General features: G+C 44.9%; 1 protein-coding gene across 1 annotated transcript in view; it reads right to left on the bottom strand.

Annotated features, from left to right (window-relative positions):
- Positions 1 to 20,715, bottom strand: part of LOC310799488 (insulin-like growth factor 1 receptor) — a gene marked incomplete at both ends in the record, with an annotated part of 106,210 nt that overhangs the window by 5,076 nt on the left and 80,419 nt on the right. The window contains 12 exons of the mRNA XM_083662077.1: positions 658 to 765; positions 1,504 to 1,733; positions 2,637 to 2,707; positions 3,067 to 3,166; positions 3,358 to 3,517; positions 4,326 to 4,459; positions 7,551 to 7,864; positions 12,242 to 12,449; positions 12,566 to 12,733; positions 13,268 to 13,503; positions 15,810 to 15,936; positions 16,816 to 17,024. Coding sequence (XP_083518203.1) covers positions 658 to 765; positions 1,504 to 1,733; positions 2,637 to 2,707; positions 3,067 to 3,166; positions 3,358 to 3,517; positions 4,326 to 4,459; positions 7,551 to 7,864; positions 12,242 to 12,449; positions 12,566 to 12,733; positions 13,268 to 13,503; positions 15,810 to 15,936; positions 16,816 to 17,024 — 2,065 coding nt within the window. The remainder of the gene's footprint in view (positions 1 to 657; positions 766 to 1,503; positions 1,734 to 2,636; positions 2,708 to 3,066; positions 3,167 to 3,357; positions 3,518 to 4,325; positions 4,460 to 7,550; positions 7,865 to 12,241; positions 12,450 to 12,565; positions 12,734 to 13,267; positions 13,504 to 15,809; positions 15,937 to 16,815; positions 17,025 to 20,715) is intronic.

Below are 20,715 nucleotides of genomic sequence, written 5' to 3'. Positions count from 1 at the left end.
ATAAAACAAAAGAAGGTACCACCGCACTTCTTCAGTGTGCGGTAGTACCTTCTTTTGTTTTGTGCCTTTGTACCTGCAACCTACCAGCACCTGATCATTCCACTGGCTGTGCGTGGGGACTCTCCTTTCCCTTCATATATATATATATATATATATATATATATATATATATAGTGCGGTCACTATACTGCAGTCACTATATATATATATATATATATATATATATATATATATATATATATATATATATATATATATATATATATATAAGGGTATGTGTGGGGATGCTATATGGACACACAGGCTATTTCGTGTTACATCTAACCATATCACTCTGTAATCAAGGTGTCTGGTTGATTTTTAACCAAATTAATTAATTGGTGACACCCTGTGGCATAAAGATGTTACTGCTTGGTTACTGCAGACAGCCCGGCTGGACAATTTATTGGGTGGAAACTAAAAATGAATCTAGCTTATAATAAAATAATTTTAAATCAACACATTTCATGTCAAATGATTCCAGCAATGTATTGAGCAAGCAGCCATATCTCACCAACAGGCTAACAGGAGAGCTGGCCCTGTTGGCTTGGCATAGAGAGACACAATTCAAACCCAGAGCACCAGGACATGATGGACCCCCATGGGTCATGTAGGTACCTCTTTGGGGCGGAGAGAGCGCAGGTAACTCTTCAGGTCTCCCCGCGTCATCAGCTCCATGATGACCAGGGTGGGCTGGCCCTGAGAGACCACGCCCAGGAGACGAACCTGTACCAATCACAGCACAGTACAGCATTACAACACAGGACCTGACTGGCTTGTCTTGTCCACTCATTTGACTTCGGTGGCGATTTGACATAACGTGGATTTGACTTGATATTGTTTTTGATTCAACTTTGAGGCATTTTGTAATCAATGAGGGGGCTGTAAGAATAAACAGAACACAATCTAGAATAGAATGGAACCTGTCCACTGCTGTGTAAGGGGACATTCACACCAAAAGCATTTTCTTCAGTCAGAACGCTATGAAAATCATGTAGAGGGCGCTTCCATTGTGCACAAAACACAGCGCACGGAGCGTTTTTTTTGGCTTCGTTTTATTTTCCCCTGCAGTCGCGCGCACTAGAGTTGAGCACACAACGACCACACGGACGGTAGCCAGCTGGTTTTGTCTGTTTGATGTTGTTCACTGTCAACACGAAAGCCAGATTATTGTCAATTCTGGCAGCAGCGGAGGTCGAGGATCCCTCGGGAGGAGAAATGGTAGGAGGAGTGAAAAAGACGAGCAGGGCGCTTTTCCTCTAACGTTCAACTTTTTCCAGCTTTAAAACGCCCACAGCGCTCCTCCAAAAACAACAGACGCCACCAGCGCTGAAACGCCAGGTGCGTTCATTAAAAGAGGAGCACGTCTAGCGCGTCCTTACATAGAGAATGAACTGCAGAAAGACGCTGGCAGCTCCAAAAAGGCTTTTGGTCTGAATGTGTAAGGTGTGTTTTTGTGCGTACCACGTGGTGACAGTTGAACTCCTTCATGACAGACGCCTCGTTGAGGAACTCGATGCGCTCTCTCATGCTCGCCGTCTCGTTCACCGTCTTGACAGCGACGCGCGTCTCCGGCTCATCTTTGACCACGCCCTTAGCCAGCCCCTCGTACACCATGCCGAACGAGCCCTGACCCAGCTCCCGACTCAGAGCGATCTTCTCCCTCAACACCTCCCACTCATCTGGTACGTACACTGCACACACAGAACCATGACACGATGAGGAGGAGAAGAACCAGAACAATGACAAGAACAGCAACTACTTCAGCTTTAAAGGAGAATTTCGTTTTTTTTTTTAAACCTGCAGCCCTCTCCTCACATTAATTATGATCTGACGACTCACCCAGTCATCTCCGCAGCGTTTTTGTCCGTCCTAGGCGTTGTTTTGAGATCAATACTGTCCAAGCCAGTCCTAGAATGGAGCTCCGTGGGGGCCAAGTGGCAGCGGCGTGGTTTTCCTCCATCTAAATAGACAGTTTTATTCCCGTTTTCGGATCCCTAAAGAACCAGCAGACTGCTATTGTCCCCCGGGCTCTTTACAGTGGTAAAGAGCGCCAAGCGCTAGTTGTTACAGGCATTCCAGGAATCCCAGGCATCCCATTTCCGCCTGTCGGATCAGTGAGACTTTCCTGACGAGAGTTGTGTCTCACTGACCTGACAGGCGAAAATGGGATGCTTGTAACTACTGGTGAAAAGAGCCCGGGGGAGAATTGCAGTCTGATCGTTCCTTAGGGAACAGTTTATGACGATATGCGTCGAAAACTGGAATAGAAATGTCTATTTAGATGGAGGAAAAGCACGCTGCCACTTGGCCCCCACGGAGCTCCATTCTAGGACTGGCTTGGACAGTATTGATCTCAAAACAACGCCTAGGACGGACAAAAACGCTGCGGAGAGCACTGGGTGAGTCGTCAGATCATAATTAATGTGAGGAGAGGGCTGCAGGTTCAAAAAAACTGAAATTCTCCTTTAAGCTAGATCAGAAGAAATTAAGAATAGTACTCAAATTAACTTTATAAGTACAGTAGTTATTAAAACCGGTTACAAAGTGGTTTATAAATCAAATAAAAGCAAAGAGGCTTCAAAATGTTCACTTACTCTCGGCAGCACTGAAGTATTCTGGGTTGACCGACGCGTAGAGGACTCCGTTCCCCAGCCGGTCGCTGTTCCTGGACACACAAACAAACACACACAGGGTTTAGACACGCACACGCGCGCGCACACACACACACACACACACACACACACACACACACACACACACACACACACACACACAATCTTTCATTTAGAAAATCAACTATGGTTAGAACTGGTCAAGATGTTGATAAGATTAAAAGGTGCAGTGGAATATTTTTGTTTTGTGATGATCACAATACCAGGCAAGATCATCTAGATGTTCATTTTAGCAGTGCGGACTGTGAAATTGTACAGTGATAGTGTGTTATTGGGCTACACACGGGGCATTGAAACTCGAACCCTTGCGGTGTCTCTCTCTACCCGTTGAGCTGCACGGAAACAGACAAACCTTTTCCTGTTGAAGATGACCAGCATTGCGACCAGGAAGCAGAGGCAAAGGAGAATGCCGATGGGGATGAAGATCATAGCGTAGAGGACATTCTCATATCCTGTCGGATCAAGGAGCTCCTTTGATTATTCAAACTTCAAACTCACGACAACAGTACAACAGTACATGGTATGTGCATCAGGGCACTGCAGGCATCTCAACACACGTCTGCAGTGCTCAGTAGACCATCCTGTCAATAAAACCATATTCAGTCAAATAGAAAGGCTGGGAAAGAGGACAAAACGCTCTTACGTTCGGCTACATAGAGATCCAGAATGTGTGTCCACGATCCGTTGCCAGCCAGTGAAGTTGCTCTGACTCTGACTGAATAGTTTCCTGGGCTGAGGTTGGAGAGCCGAGTGCCACGTTGGGTCTGGTACAAGTGACCAGACACACACTCATGCTTCTCAGCCTGAAACACACACACAAACGCACACAAAATACACACACACACACACACACACACACGCACACACACTTAATGAAATGTTTAAAAAGTTGTATATATTATTATATGGACTTGATTTTAGGATCATTCTGATCACATTCATCCACAGTCAACAATCTAGATATCCATCATCTAATATACAGTATATATATCTATGATCCAGATCATGGCTGACCAATTTGGGTTTGTTTTGGTCCACCATGTGATTTGAGAAAAACATCTTGGCTAATGTTACTGTCTTTGGGAGGCTGTGGCGGGCTCATTTTTAAAGGCAGTGTGATGCTACTTATACCAAACTGTATGAAATTAGAATACCTCAGGAATCGATTGGTACCAAGTCTGTCAACCTAGCATGTCAGCAAGGGGGCTAAATAACGCTCCAAAGTTAAGCTACATTTTGTCCAGGGAAAAAATGGGCATGGCCATTTTCAAAGGGGTCCCAACAAAATTTTGTACATAGTTGTTGTTTTTTTGCTCATCGGACCGATACAGATATATTAAAAAATGACTAGGATCGGCCAATACCGATATGACTGCCGATATATCGTGCGTTCCTAGTTCAGAATTGATGCATGTTCAGAGCTGGAAATGACAGAATTTATTTTCCAAGCTTCACGGCCTCAGAAGACACAGAGGTGGTCTTACCTCAGCAGAGGTGGTCTTACCTCAGCACAGAGGTGGTCTTACCTCAGCAGAGGTGGTCTTACCTCAGCAGAGGTGGTCTTACCTCAGCACAGAGGTGGTCTTACCTCAGCAGAGGTGGTCTTCTTACCTCAGCAGCCAGTCTGAACTTGATCTCGTACATGAGGATGAGTCCGTTTGGACGGGACGGCTCCGGCCAGCGCAGGTACACCCAGTCCTCCTGCCCCTCCCAGGTCACCGGGCCGGGGATGTCGTCGGCGTTCTCTGGAGAACCACAGGCAGACTGGGTTACCATGGTAACAGGGTAGACCTCTTGTCTTCCCAGGAGTTCAGTAGAAACAACTTCCAACAAACGTCTTGACAATAGGGTTGTGCTACTTTTTTTTTATTTTTTTGTGCTGTGTTCTACCTCAGTTCCAAGAAGAGCTCCTCCTCCTTTCGTCGGGACCTCGGCTCGAATGTCCATTTTTCCCCACATTTTTATTTTTTGTCATAAATCAATGCCACATCTCTGTGTGAGTTTTACGATCTTGTGACTAATTCTCGTAACACCATTCGCCCTCAATCTGTCACTCAAACCTCAAAATTCCTCCCCTACCTCCGTCTGTACCCCCCCAGGCAGGAGACTATACCCGGAAAAGACACACGTATTTCTGATATCATTTTGTTTAATCCTGGCTTCCTCTGACGTAAATAGTTCAATACAATGTTTTCGAGTTATCCCTATAGGCTGCAAACTTGTTTAAACTATGCAAATCGAAGTGGTTTCTGATGAGAATGTGTGCGAGTGCTTCCAACTCAGACTGATAACAACATAATTTGAGCTTATTCAGGTAAGATATTAATAATGTAATGACACATCCAGCGGGAAACTGACATGTTCCAACTTTGACGACGTGGTCTTCAGTATTTTAACACGTTCACTGCCAAGGACGTGTTAACACGTTTTCAGAATCCAGCTGTTGACTGCCAACGACGTGTTAACACGTTTTCAGAATCGATTTTTTTTTTTGACGGTGGGACGTTGATCTAACCCTTTTACGTCTCCTACACCAGAATTGGAGGTATTGAATGTGTATAATCTATTTTACCGACCCACTGAGTGTCGACATGTCTCTCCACAGTAGAAAGAGGCGACCCAAAACTGGAGGGAAAAGCGCGAGGAAGCCGTTCTCATACTGTAAAATTGATGGCGAAAACGCTTTCACTTTCGCGCTGATGCACAGCGGTGGCAACGGTGGGGGGTTCCAAGAATAGATTGGATGCACACTTTGAAACACGCAGCATAAATATGACCAGAATCGCATCAAAGCTCTCAACCAAAACTCCACGAAACGAGCGAGTCCACCCAGACTTCCTCAAACAGCGGCCGCGCAAACAGGCAGCAGCCAGGCAGCAGCAACTTCGTTGTGACATGCCCGCTGGAGAGCCAGGGAGGCAGGAGGAGAACACACACGGAGGGAGGAGTTGGAAGCAGAGGGGGGTTTCCTGCTGTTATGGAGGAAATTACTGTTCAAAACTATTGTTTAGATGTCTGACTCTTACTGATGCCAAAAATGAATGGTTAAAGTGACTGTTCTATCGAATTTCACAAAAAGCCGTTTATCTCTGAATAATTTTTCTGACGCTGAAACCATGCTGTATTCAACTGCTAATGCTTACATAACTACTAACTCTACAAACTAACTCTTTTAGACAGAGAAAGCACACATTCTATTAGTTCTTTTGAGATATTGTGTGTTCACAAAATCTTAGCAGAAAAGAATCCTCGGGTCTTGAAAGATGAGCCAGAATCCTCAAAAAAACCCTCTGGCAGAAGCTAACTACAGTAAAAAAAAAACGTCTGGCAGTGAATGTGTTAAGAGCACACGGTTTTATAGCTTCCTGAAAAGTTGCCGTTTTGGAGATTCGAGTTTCCGCCCCGACAGCGACGTGTTGCACTATTTGCAGGTCACTTTGTGATGTCACTCGAGCAATGATGACACCATCTGGTGATGACATTACTCACTGATGGCATCATTGATGACATCATCATTGAGTGCTTGAGATCACTGTGACATCACTGGTGGCATCACCAATCTAATAAGTGATATCGGTGATTTATGATGAATTTGAGGCTTTTGGAGACCACTGTGTTCCAGACCAGGAGGCAGGGGGGTCTAACTCCCAGTATTATTATCATTATCATCAGCTTCTGAGTGGTGTTGTTTACGCTGTTGCTTTCATTGACAGGTCAGAGGTCACCCTGTCCCTTGTCAGTAAAGAGCCACAGAGGTTACAGCCTTCAGCCGGGAGCACAAGATGTCGTTACCCCACCGGGGAGTCAGTAGTTGGGTTTCCATCCAAAGGTATCGCAAATTTTAATCAAATTTTCAGAAAGTCGGCAAAAGAAAATGCGAAATAATTAATGCGCATTTCCATCCGCTGCTATTATGCAAATTCTAGAGCTGTCAATCACCTGATGTTTGAGGCTGTCTGAGCTGCTGATCAGCTGCTAGACCCGATATACAGCTCTGTTCAACACATCTAACGTTACTCATTTAAAGTTTCTTGATGATCTACAAGTAGACAAAGGTACCATAACGCCATTTCTGGATTACCAGGTGCGACTCGGCAAGCATAACATTATAATCCACGGAGCAGCGATAGGCTAAGTGAATACAATTTAATTAAATTCTATATAGAAGTGAGTCGCCTTAAAGTTAATATCCCAGTCTTCTTCTGTTTACCACGGCGGGTATTGTGCTGCGCGTACCATTATTTACCGTGTGTAGCCCTATTGTGTGGAGGCTACACACGGCATGTCATGTTCTGCAGTGATCAAGGCAAACTGTGTTGTTTTTGAATGGAGAGACAACGGAATATTGCTTCATCTGTTTCCACCGCACGTTTTGCATTTTCCTTTTATCGATACACCCGACTTTTCCACCTCCCTCAAGCGTGAAAACTTTTTTGCGATATTTGGAGGTTTTTGCTAAGTTAAAATCACGTGTTTCCCCTGACACACACAACAGCTTCTCATGCTATGCTCTGCTGGTGACAGACTGTGACAAGTTGTAGGGATAGGTTGGGGGGGAGAGAGGGAGGGGGTTAATTTTCTCTGGTGTGTAAAATGTTTGAAATAAATAATGTTCTAAATAAATAATGTTGAAATTGAGAGATGTTTGGACTTGTTTTGCACAACTGAAATGACATGTTGCAACTGTACGTACCGTTGGGTACTGGTCAAATGTGAAGAGCACCAAAGCTGAAGGTGATAACCGAGTATCAGGCCAGCAGCTGCTCATAAAGCAGTCAATAATACAGTCAAGAAAAATAACGATCTGTTAACATCTATTTGCAAACGAAAGCTAACCTGCGGGTTGCGTTCTGGAGAAGACGAACTCCGCGGCGCTGCAGTGTCGGACCTGCCGGTTGCAGGCGTGGACGTCGATGCGGTAGACGGTGAACGGCTGCAGGCCGGAGATCTGCAGCTCGCGCTCGCTCACCGCACGCTCCACAAACTCAAACTCCTCCTCCTGAGCCTCGGGCGCCGCCGTGCTCCGGTTGGCGCTCCTGCTGGCCGGGAGAGGCGGTGCGGCGCTGCTGTTGGCGTACGGCCGGCCGGCCCCGCGGGACAAGGTGGCGTTGGCGATGCCGAATAGATCTCTGCGCCGACGATCCGGTGGACTGCAGGAGAGAGAGGGATGGGGGAGAGAGAGAGAAACAGAGAGATGGAGAGAGAAGAGAGAGAGAGACCGGAGGAGAGAGAGGAGGAAGGTGAGTTCAAATTGAAGTCTGCAGCGTAGTAGGGCTACATCACGTATGACAGGATATACATTACATATACACGTGGTAAAACAAATAAATACATAAGGCAGGGACTAGTTCACTAGGCAGGTAGGCACTTCAAAAGTTCAACAGATGGAGCAGAGAATTGTTTAAGTCTGTGTCTAAAGTAGGGATGTAACGATAACCGGTTTTAATGGTAACCGTGATCAAATTCCTTACGATAACCGTACCGTTTCAAATTTTCATTATCGTTAAAACCGTGGCACCATGATGACAGTGCTTTGAAAAACATGGTAAATACTGTCCATCATCAACCAAACTTGGCAACCGTCTCCCAGATGCAGACGTGCAGCCTTGGAGAAATGATTTCAGTGAGTGTATCAATCCTTTTTGGGTCTGAGTTTTCAATATAAAACATCGTAAAATGATTTCAGTGAGTACTTTTTGAAAATTTTCAGCAATTTTTTTTACGAATACCGTGATAATACAATAACCGTGATCATTTTGGTCACGATAATCGTGATGTGAAATTTTCACATCGTTACATCTCTAGTCTAAAGTCACAGAGGATGCTGCACCTGAATGCACTGGCGGTATTTCACACCACTGACAATACTGTATGTGCTTCCTGAGTACATGACAGTATCCTCTTCTCCTTTCAGCAAAAACAACATGGTTTGCATCCAGATGTTCTGCAAACACAACGATGCCAACAAAACAAAGAACGGCAAAAATAACCTGCCAAAATGTTCTGACATTTTCGGTCCGATATAAAGATGACAGTGAATCTTTGAGTAACCCGATCTAAACTAAGTAGTTCTGCTGCTGTCATCATAAGATGACCCGGTACAGAAAGCAGCACAACTGTATTAACTGATACAATAACTATAAAGAACATCAGGACATAATGAGCCTGAGAGGGAATGGAAACCTGTGGAAAAGATGTTGAGTAGCTTTAGCGCTACATGCAACCGTCTCTGCTGCCTCTGCAAAACACAGAGTACTAACAAACCTCCAGCGTGTGTGTGTGTGTGTGTGTGTGTGTGTGTGTGTGTGTGTGTGTGTGTGTGTGTGTGTCTGTGTGTGTGTGTGTGTGTGTGTGTGTGAGAGTGAGAGAGAGAGAGAGAGAGAATGAGATGCAGATGTCTGATTGATGAAGGCCTGCTGCCTTTCACTTCAGCCAGAAATAGAAGGAACAATGTTGATGTAGAAAGAGACAAGCTGTCTGTCCACGTGTCCCACCAAGAGACAAGCTGTCTGTCCACGTGTCCCACCAAGAGACAAGCTGTCTGTCCACGTGTCCCACCAAGAGACAAGCTGTCTGTCCACGTGTCCCACCAAGAGACAAGCTGTCTGTCCACGTGTCCCACCAAGAGACAAGCTGTCTGTCCACGTGTCCCACCAAGAGACAAGCTGTCTGTCCACGTGTCCCACCAAGAGACAAGCTGTCTGTCCACGTGTCCCACCAAGAGACAAGCTGTCTGTCCACGTGTCCCACCAAGAGACAAGCTGTCTGTCCACGTGTCCCACCAAGAGACAAGCTGTCTGTCCACGTGTCCCACCAAGAGACAAGCTGTCTGTCCACGTGTCCCACCAAGAGACAAGCTGTCTGTCCACGTGTCCCAGCATTCATATTGGAATAGAAGGAGGGAAACAGCCTCTGGGTTTCCTTCAATGGTTTAAAGAAGAGTTGGACACAGAACAGGACACTCACTTTTTCACTACAGTCCACAATGGTTGGTGAATCCCCAAATGTACCAGCTAGATCAGGGGTGGGCAATTATTTTTCATGGGGGGCCACATGAGAAACCCAGATTGTTGCCGGGGGCCGAACAAATATTGTCATGCCGTAACCCAGGAACTTTGATGATAGAGAGGACCACAAAAACATTTCCTCGCTCCCAGAGGGCCAGATTTTGCTGAGGGCTGAACGGGGCCAGCACAAAAACAATTGGGGCATTTGAAGGCAGGTTTAGAGGAATAACTAATTTTAAATGAACAGTTGTGATGTCATTATTCAGTCTTAACCACCAATATTTGATCCTTTTCTCACTCACTCCTATGTCACCACCTGCTCTCCCTGCAGGGCTTGAAATTAACTTTTTTGACCACCTGCCAATATGGCTGCTAGATTTTAAAATGACCAGCCAATTAGAATTTCCACTAGTCAAAATATTTTTCTTGAAATAAACCAGAATATGAGTGGGTTAATTTAAACATAAGTATCAGTAAGTGGCCCGGGATTCTCAAAGCCTGTGTTGAGGGTCACACGAACAAAAATGCACTCTTGAAGCTAAATAAATCCAAAACCAATGAGTTAGCTTAATTATTTTAGTTTTTACTTAAATGTAGAACAGTCATTTCTTACACATGAGATTACTTTTAGCCTTTTAGCCATAAAGAGTATTGAAAGATATTCCATATTCCAGACTGAAATGTTATAACAGAAATGGAGTATTGGCCAGATGACATGAACATTTGGACACTTATTCAGCCGGTATCTTGCATGTTGCGTTCAGGTGCACTGTAAAAAAAATAAAAAAGTGCAATTCCAGCACGGGCGGCACAGGGGGCGCTCGCGGGCCGCATGCTGCCAGTTGCCCAGGTCTGAGCTAGTCACTATGGAATAGGACAGAGAAGACTAGAGAAGACTGACTTACTAGACACGTGCGTCATTTTTAAATGTTGAATTGTCTAAAAATAATATTCCACCTCCACCAATTTGATTCTCCCCATATTTGCTCATTGTTCTCTCACACTACGCTAACCTCCATGAGAAATGCGTGGAAGAATTTCCTTGAGTGTGCTATTGACTAAATCCTCCTTGTCCGTGTCCCTGTCCGTGTGTGTGTCCGTGTGTGTGTCCGTGTGTGTGTGTGTGTGTGTGTGTCTCCGTGTGTGTGTGTGTGTGTGTGTGTGTGTGTGTGTGTGTGTGTGTGTCTCCGTGTGTGTGTGTGTTCAACTGGGATTCAGTTCAGTTGGACTGTTTGTTCTCAGCTGTTTAACTTTGTTGAACTGACTCCTGCAGTCGGCTGTCAAGAGCCAGACTGGCTCTGTCTATTCCAATCCTCCTTGTCCTTTTAATTCATCCAGTCTAAGTGCCAAGTGCACGTATATATATATATATATATATATATATATATATATATATATATATATATATATATATATATATATATATATATATATAGTATATGCCCTCTAGAGGTGACACTGAAATGGGATTTTAAAGTCGAACTAAACCCGTTCGTCACGTGCATAATGAGTCCGTTTCGGACTGAAAACATAGTTTGTCTAAGATGACAAGTTGAGAGGCGGGTCATAGTATCATGTCGATGATTTTATTTGACAATTCTGGGGACTGGATTGGGCTTTGGCCAATCCTGACGTGTTCCGCCTCCAAATCGAGTGGGATTCAGTATGTTGTGGCGCTCCCCTCGGGAAGAGCCTTTTGACGGGAGGAGTGGAGCTCAGCGAGCCGCAGGCAGCCAGCTGCCTTCGTGTTGCAGAGCGGAGAGTGCAGCACGTCGGCCTGGAATCTCCGAAGTGCAAACCCTGACAACCAAGCTCTCGGATGCGCGCGCCATTATCGCTGCTGTAAATACGATATCCCTGGAATGCGCGTTTTAACGAGCCAGATACATTTCTTTGCATTCTTAGAGATTATAGTTTTTGTTTTTTGTTCATGTTTCTAACAATTGGCCAAGTTAGTAGTTAGTTTATGGGATAGGAATTCTGCCAGATGACAGGCACTAGGCGCCATTTTCTACTTCATTTGGAAGAGAAAATGATCCAGAAATGAAGATTTGATTGACAGCTGCATGTCGTGATATTATGATTGGTTGAAATGGGGTAGAAATTTGATAGTACTAGGTGACGTCAGCAAAATGTACATTACTGTTATCAATGAAATCTTGAAAAATGAACTTTTGATGTGAATTTGTTGTGATTTTGTTTGCATACATTATTAAATAGGTGCACTGCATACCCAGGTATTTGAACTAAAAGAAAAGAAAAGTCATTTTTGCGTTCAGCTCGACTTTAACTGGTGGAAGTACTGAATGTTTCTAAAATTGGAGACCGAATCAAACATTTTGTGACAGTTTCAAAGTAACATTTTGATGATCGTGACAACATGATCACAGACTATGATTTGATCCGGTAAAAGGACGACAAGAATATTGGACATCTGCACGTTGATTATTCACAGGCAGATTTGAGCCCAGGGAGTATGAAGTCATACCGCGGTGTGGAGATGGGAGTATGAAGTCATACCGCGGTGTGAAGATGGAGTTGTGCAGGAAATTCTCAAAGACTTTCCGGTAGGAGGCGTCTGCGGCTTCGGCCTCCAGGTCCTCCACAGACTTGGGGCAGGGGCAACAGGGACCCTTATCTGCCCCGTCTGTGTCCGGCTTGGTGGGCTTGGTGTCCTCGTCCTGGTCGCCCACCCCCGTGGCAGCAATCCTGATGGGGATCTTCAGCTCTGGACCACAGGAGGAGGACAAGCAAGGTGAGACAAGCCTCACCAACAAGGAGCGAGGAGAAAGACTAACACTGCTGCCGATAACACATTGAGCTGGTTGTCTCTGTGTGCTTTACCTTTAGAGCAGTAGTTGTGCTGGTACAGCTCGCGGTCTTCGGCTTGCTGCTGCCACCTGACCAGGTAGTAGGTTTGGTTTCCGTTGGGCGAGACAGGGGGCGACCAACGCACCACCAACTGGGTGGACGAGTTGGAGTAGGCTCGCACATCCAGAGGCATGGAAGGAGCTGAGAGAGAGAGAGAGATAGAGACAGAGAGAGAGTGAGCTTTGACATCTTTTGATTTCATCACCCTGTGGCCATACGTAGTTACACTTTATTTTTTTGATCGGATTCAGATTTTTCCCCCCCGATGTGAGAAACGTCATTCATCGGCAAAAATGGAAATTCCCTTATCTGCCTAACCACTAGACCAGCCTGATTAAGTTGTTGAGTAGGCCTAAAGGCAGGTGTAAGAACCCACATTTTGTATGTCAAAAGTGGTTTTTATATAATGATTAATCGTTTAATTGATCGGTAACATGTCCAATTAATCGATTAAGGAAATGTATTAAAATTTGCATCCCTAGTCAGAACAGCAGAGTTAATAATACCCAAGATTTGTTTTCTTATAAATCATATTATATCATCAAATAAACAGAGTAACAATCATTGACATCTTCTACTGCTTCAGGCTAGGCGCTTGTTTTCTTCACCCGGTTGATCTATGAAAGGCATCAGTAGAAGGCATCAGTAGAAGCCATCAGAAAGCGCGTGGTGTACCTGCGGGGCTGGTGCGGACGTAGACCACCTTGCTCTTGGCGCTCGGCATGTGTTTGTCCTCCACCACGAGCGTGATGGCCTTCACGAAGACGGCGTACTGCGTCCAGGGCTTCAGGCCGGACAGCAGCACCCCGGGGTCCGAGTCCTTCTCCGGCCTCAGCTCCACGTCCACCATGTTCCAGCTGTTGGAGCCACAGCCATCCTGCCCCTCGAACTCTGTGATGTTCTGGAAGGGCCTGGGGAGAGGCAAGGTGGGATTCATGTCAGAGCTTCAACCATCCACTGCATGGACACCAGGAGCCGAGTGCACCAGCTGGGCATACGCCTACATGTAGGTGTAACGCTACGTCCGACGTAGAACTCAAAGTTACGACTAACTTAATTTTATGACTAGTGCACCATGTAGTCTTAAGCCCTGTATGCACTGCGCCTGGGTGTAACTTTTACGTCTGGTATGGAGCAGGCGTAAAAGTTACACCCAAGGCGTACTCACTGACAGCTGTCTCATCTTGATCTGCGCTGTCGGGACTGACAGCTCTGTGCTGTCAATGCCGTTCAGTCCTGTGATGCGGGGGAATCTTCTCCAAAAATATCGATCGATATGTGCTGTAAATAGACGTTTTGGGCGCAGGACCTCCGCTCGATCTTTCCATTTCTTCCTGACTTCGTCAACTCCCCGCAGTGCGCAGTCTGCCATCGCATTCAGTACTGATTGCACTTGTGATCAAATTCCATGCATCTTGTTTCTGTTTGTTTGTGTTGGCGCTGTTAAATTTAGCTGTGAGAACGTTTCTATGCTTTGAATTAGGGATGTCAACGGTTAACCGTTAATCGATTAACCGTCGCTAACGTCGTTGTTCGGTTATTGCTGTCGGTCTATCAGTTAATATTAAAAAAATTAAAAAATTAAAAAATTAAAAAATTATGAATTTGTCACGCTCTCCTCTCGTGTATCCGACAGGCAACAGCGGGGGGAAAAGCAGGTCCACTCTATATCACTCAGCATGTTATAGCCTACTTCTAATTACCGGTAAACGCATTTCTCAGACTTCAGACTTCTATCTGACTATCAGTCTAACAGTCTAACAGTCTACTATCAGTCTAACACAAAAAGCATTAACATTTCAGCATCTAAATAGACACGCCTTGTTTGGGCATGAGCTCATTGAGTAAATAGACACAAAAAAAAAAAAAAAAAAAAAAAAAAAAATATATATTAAAAAATTATGAATTAACCGATAGGTTAATCGATTATTAGCATCGGTTAATCGAAAGTGAAATTAACCGAAAATTGACATCCCTACTTTGAATACAACTCTATAAGTTTGAGCTGAGTTGGAGGAGCTGTCTGTCAGCTGTCTCGAGCTCGTCTGAGAGAAGTGTGTTGCTTGGCAACAAGCACGTATTCACGTGAACGCGCACGTCCGCAGCCTAAAGACCGGGCGCAGCTACGACCATGGTAAGTCAGGCTTGGTGCACTCGGTGTAAATTCAAATCACAACGTCGGGCGTAGCTAAGACCGGCGTAACAGTTAAGACCGACTTTTTTTACGCCCAGCTGGTGCACTCGGCTCCAGGTCAGCTCCCAAAAAGGGAAGTCAAAACATCTCATCATGCCCGCCCCCTCCATGTTAGCGGGCGGGACACGAGCCAAACTAAACAATCTAAGTACACATCAGATACATTTTTCTCAAAGATGGTTTCTGTCATTTTAGGTAGATCTTATCACGCTGATGATGCACGTCCAAGTGCCCATTTTTTCCTGATCACTTTGTTTTTAAATTGTTATTTGACGATATCAAAACGTCTGATGACGACTGTGACAGCCACTCTCAAACCTCCGTCAGACGGCGGCACGGCTGAGATGGCTCGGGCCCTACTCTACTGCACAGACTCCGGTCCCCAACGACGTCAAACGAGCAAGATGGCAGCTCGCTGAAACGTGATATTTTGGCTTCATTTTTGCATAGCGGTAGGATGTGGAGACACGTCATCCATATATGATATGTCAATGGGTTCAACAGAGCAACCGGTGGACCAGAGAAACAGTAGCCGTCTCCACCGAACATGGTGGCTAGCTTATCCCTAAAATCCACCTGCTCCTTTCAATATTTGTCCAGCCTACTAGATTTCAAAGGATGATTTGCTGTTTTCAACCAGATTTGGATCATTACAATGTTGGTATTAGGGGTGTCAAAAATAATCGATTATAAGATGCATCGCGATGCGGACGTGCACGATTCTGCATCGATTAACAAATATCAAAAATCGATTATTATTATTTTTTTATTTTTTTATCAAATAAAATAGAATGTAAGTACATGCAGTTGTTTATTTTAATTATGGATCATAATACAATGCAATTCCAAATGCACTTTTATTTTAAAAGTAGCCACACAGTGAGAAAAAAGAAAGTGAGAAAAAATAAATCATGTATTGCGGAAAAAGTGATGCATCGATTTAAGATGCATCGCGATGCAGGCGACTAGGACTAAAGAAGGTGGGCGGGGCTAAAGCAGGTGATCTAGGCTGGGGAAACCTACGCCTCCTTGTAGTAGACGATGAAGCTGATGAGGTCTCTGTAGTCGGGCGGGCGGTACCGCTGCCAGGTCAGTTTGATCCTCGTGCTGCTGGTGCTGTTGGACTTGAACTTCAGGACGGTGCTTTCACCTGGAGAGACAGCAGGAGGTTAAAACACACACACCTTGATCTGCAGGTACAATCTATGTACAGGAAGTACAATCAATGTGCAGGAAGTACAATCAATGTACAGGAAGTACAATCAATGTACAGGAAGTAGTCGACTTGGTGACAAATAACACAGTGAGTCCAGCGCATGCTAACCAGTGATGGGCAAGTTACTTTCAAAATGTAATATACTACATATTACTAGTTACTTTCATTTGAAAGTAATAAGTTACTTTACAATATGACTTTCTGTGTAGAGTAACTCGTTACTTATGACACTACTTTTGCATTACTTTCACCAAAACAGCAGCAGCAGCAGAATGACATTGCCGCCCCGGAACCCCCCCGAAATTTTTTTTTTATGTCAACCGCCTTGAAGTCAGTGTAAACAATCCAACATTCTAAATGTTATTATTTTCCTTTGTTATTGTCATCTATAGTGGTTATTTGCATAAAAACAAACAGTTTGATAAGGAAATGATTGTATCTTTTTTAAATATGTACTTTGATTTAATAAAATGTAACTCAATTTGTAACTTGAGTTACTTGACAAAGTAACTGGTATAATATTACTGAAATCCTATAAGTAATACGTTATATTACTGAGTTACTGCTAAAAGTAATATATTACATGCAATATGTTACTTTTGTAATGAGTTACCCCCAACACTGATGCTAACCCACATGGTACAGGACCTCCAACAGACTACCACAGGCACAGAGGAGGTGTGGTGGTCCGTCTCTGCACTGATGTCACCAAGACTAATCCCTGGACATGTATGTGGACTTGGCAAGTGAACCGATCGTGATTTAAAAGCTTAGTCAACGTCTTTGGCTGAATGAGGCTCCGTTGACTCTTACAGCTGGCTCTGTGACCGTTGTTTTGGAAGTCGCTCTCGTCGAAGCGGCCCTGGACGCCGGTCTTCTGCCACATCTTGCGGATCTCGGACACGCAGAGTTTGGGGTTGGCTCTGAAGTTCAGCTTCCCCGCCCGGATGGTCAGGTTGTGCTGCTTCCAGTCCCAAAGATACTGCAGCTGCTGGTTGTCGAGCGCCGAGAAGGCGTACATGCTACATGAGAGAGACAGGACGGAGAGATAGAATCAATACCACTTGGCCCGCGTGGGGGAATGTCACCGTTGTGTACCACTTGTTGTTTTTATTTGTCGTTTTGTTCGTTTGTTTTTGTTGTTTTTTTCTTTATAAATAAAGTAATAACGTGAATGTTGTTATGGTCACTCAAGATTCTCTGGATTACGTGTTGGCTTGGTTGGAGCCTTAAAACTCGTTATATTTGGATTGATCGAAATGTCTATGGAGCACATGAATAAACTCACCAAACTTGTTTTTAATGAATATAAAAACAAGGCTACTTTGCGCTGCTTTCTCTGTCTCAACACAGCACATTTACTTGAAATGAGTCAAAATGAAAAGTTACGAATCAAAGTTTGACCACATGGGTCAAGAAATGTGGTCAAAACACGGCTCGGTGGACGGAATTACTTCTTCATTTCATTTCCCTCCCCGTCTCTCCTGCAAAGCACAGCGCCCCCTGGCAGCTGCATGCATACTGCGACAAATCTTCAGGTGCGCGCTAGCGGGTTTGCGGAGGCCTCGCCCCCGACGACACGCCCAGGCGCAATGACGTGATATTTTGTCTGGCGCCCGGCTCACTACAGTGACCATGAAGAGGCCCTCACTCACCTCCCAATGAATCTCCATGTTCAGCGTCTCAGTCAGAGACTAGAGAGGCACTGATTCACAGTGATGAAAATGGCATGGATGAACAGGTTCACCAGTAACTGTTTCTATCTAGCCTAGGGATGTTAACGATTAACCGGTAGTCGGTTAACTGCCGCTAAGAATGTAACCGATTAAAATGAATTAACTGTTTTGACGACGACGTTGTATAATATAGGTAGATCCATGGTTGTGTGTATCACCTCAATGTCCAGAGCTGACACTGTGTTATTCCACCAGTCCAGCAGAGGGCATACCTCACCCAAACAATAGAAGGAGCGGTCACGTGAGGAAGTAGTCACATGACCGGTGGACTGGAGATTCAGGAAACAAACAGACTGACAGACCAGATAGCAACAATAGCAAGATGAGCGCGCCCGCTAGTGCTAGCAACAAAAGAGCAAAACGCAGCGCAGTGTGGGAGCATTTCAACGCTAACAGGCGAAAATGCCAAGTGTAAAAATTGCGACGCCGTTCTCAAGTACACCTCTAGTACCTCGTCAACGATATACCACGTTAAAACTCAGCACCCGACAACTGCATTGCCAGGCGAAGATGGAACATCGTCCTCCCAGCAAACTATCGTATCTCTAATTCGCAAGAGAAGCTGTGGTGATGTCTTAGCAGAGAGAAGCTGTAGTGATGTCTGAGCAGAGAGAAGCTGTAGTGATGTCCAAGCAGAGAGAAGCTGTAGTGATGTCTTAGCAGAGAGAAGCTGTAGTGATGTCTGAGCAGAGAGAAGCTGTAGTGATGTCTGAGCAGAGAGAAGCTGTAGTGATGTCTTAGCAGAGAGAAGCTGTAGTGATGTCTGAGCAGAGAGAAGCTGTAGTGATGTCTTAGCAGAGAGAAGCTGTAGTGATGTCTGAGCAGAGAGAAGCTGTAGTGATGTCTTAGCAGAGAGAAGCTGTGGTGATGTCTTAGCAGAGAGAAGCTGTAGTGATGTCTGAGCAGACAGAAGCTGTAGTGATGTCTGAGCAGAGAGAAGCTGTAGTGATGTCCAAGCAGAGAGAAGCTGTAGTGATGTCTTAGCAGAGAGAAGCTGTAGTGATGTCTGAGCAGACAGAAGCTGTGGTGATGTCTTAGCAGAGAGAAGCTGTAGTGATGTCCAAGCAGAGAGAAGCTGTAGTGATGTCTGAGCAGAGAGAAGCTGTAGTGATGTCTGAGCAGAGAGAAGCTGTAGTGATGTCTGAGCAGACAGAAGCTGTAGTGATGTCTGAGCAGAGAGAAGCTGTGGTGATGTCTTAGCAGAGAGAAGCTGTAGTGATGTCTGAGCAGAGAGAAGCTGTAGTGATGTCTTAGCAGAGAGAAGCTGTAGTGATGTCCAAGCAGAGAGAAGCTGTAGTGATGTCTTAGCAGAGAGAAGCTGTAGTGATGTCCAAGCAGAGAGAAGCTGTAGTGATGTCCAAGCAGAGAGAAGCTGTAGTGATGTCTGAGCAGAGAGAAGCTGTAGTGATGTCTGAGCAGAGAGAAGCTGTAGTGATGTCTTAGCAGAGAGAAGCTGTAGTGATGTCTTAGCAGAGAGAGAAGCTGTAGTGATGTCTGAGCAGAGAGAAGCTGTAGTGATGTCTGAGCAGACAGAAGCTGTAGTGATGTCTTAGCAGAGAGAAGCTGTAGTGATGTCTTAGCAGAGAGAAGCTGTAGTGATGTCTGAGCAGACAGAAGCTGTAGTGATGTCTGAGCAGAGAGAAGCTGTAGTGATGTCTTAGCAGAGAGAAGCTGTAGTGATGTCTGAGCAGACAGAAGCTGTAGTGATGTCTTAGCAGAGAGAAGCTGTAGTGATGTCTGAGCAGAGAGAAGCTGTAGTGATGTCCGAGCAGAGAGAAGCTGTAGTGATGTCTGAGCAGACAGAAGCTGTAGTGATGTCTGAGCAGACAGAAGCTGTAGTGATGTCTGAGCAGAGAGAAGCTGTAGTGATGTCTGAGCAGAGAGAAGCTGTAGTGATGTAGCATTTTTTTACAATGCTAATGATTAACCGGTTAATTGATCGTTAAGGTCCGCAACTAACGGTTAAGGAAAATGCTAGGGCTGGGTATTGGCAAGGATCTCACGATACGATACGTATCACGATACTTGGGTCACGATACGATTGTATCACGATATATTGCGATGCGATACATATTGCGATATTCTACAGAATTTACTCAAAATTAAATAATAAGAGCTAAAGATACACACTGTGTACCACCCAGGTAGTGTAATAATATGTACATCACTTTATACTGATAAGTTAGTGGACAAATTTAGTCAAAACTACTGAGTGTTGAGTGTTACTGAACGCATCGATATGGGAATCGAGGCCAGAGGCCTGGCATGGCATGGCCTGCAATTTTTTATTTTTATTTTTTATATCGCGATACTTGGCGTCCAAGTATCGATACAGTATCGGGAAATAAAATATCGCGATATATTGCCGTATCGATTATATTGCCCAGCCCTAGAAAATGCATGAAATTCTCATCCCTAGTCTAGCCTGGTCTTCAACATCATGTCTAGCCTGGTCTTCAACATCATGTCTAGCCTGGTCTTCAACATCATGTCTAGCCTGGTCTTCAACATCATGTCTAGCCTGGTCTTCAACATCATGTCTAGCCTGGTCTTCAACATCATGTCTAGCCTGGTCTTCAACATCATGTCTAGCCTGGTCTTCAACATCATGTCTAGCCTGGTCTTCAACATCATGTCCAAAATAAATGCAAGAATCTGCTTCTATTGTCCCTGTTGGACGGATCAGGTCGGAGGGGAAAGGACAGGAGAGGAATAGAAGGGAGGTGAAATTGTTTGGTAGCATCAGTCAGGAATGGCTGGAATGTGAACATTCCTCAGACCTCTAATCTCTGGGAGGACGAGGACACAGAGGGAGTGAAGGTCTCCCCATGACCTTTGAGGAACTTGCCCTGAGCTGCTAAAAGGTTGAAGGAGAACTCCGCCGAAAAACAACGCTGATTTATTTCACACGTAATGTCCCACATCCGAAAACTGTGAAAAACAAACTGCAAAACTGTTGACAGTTTTCTGATATGTG

Source organism: Poromitra crassiceps, assembly GCF_964638095.1.
Source record: "Poromitra crassiceps genome assembly, chromosome: 28".
Taxonomy (NCBI): Eukaryota; Metazoa; Chordata; class Actinopteri; order Beryciformes; family Melamphaidae; genus Poromitra; species Poromitra crassiceps.
The sequence above is the reverse complement of the archived record's forward strand: the minus strand, read 5'-3'. Positions and strand labels throughout refer to the sequence as shown.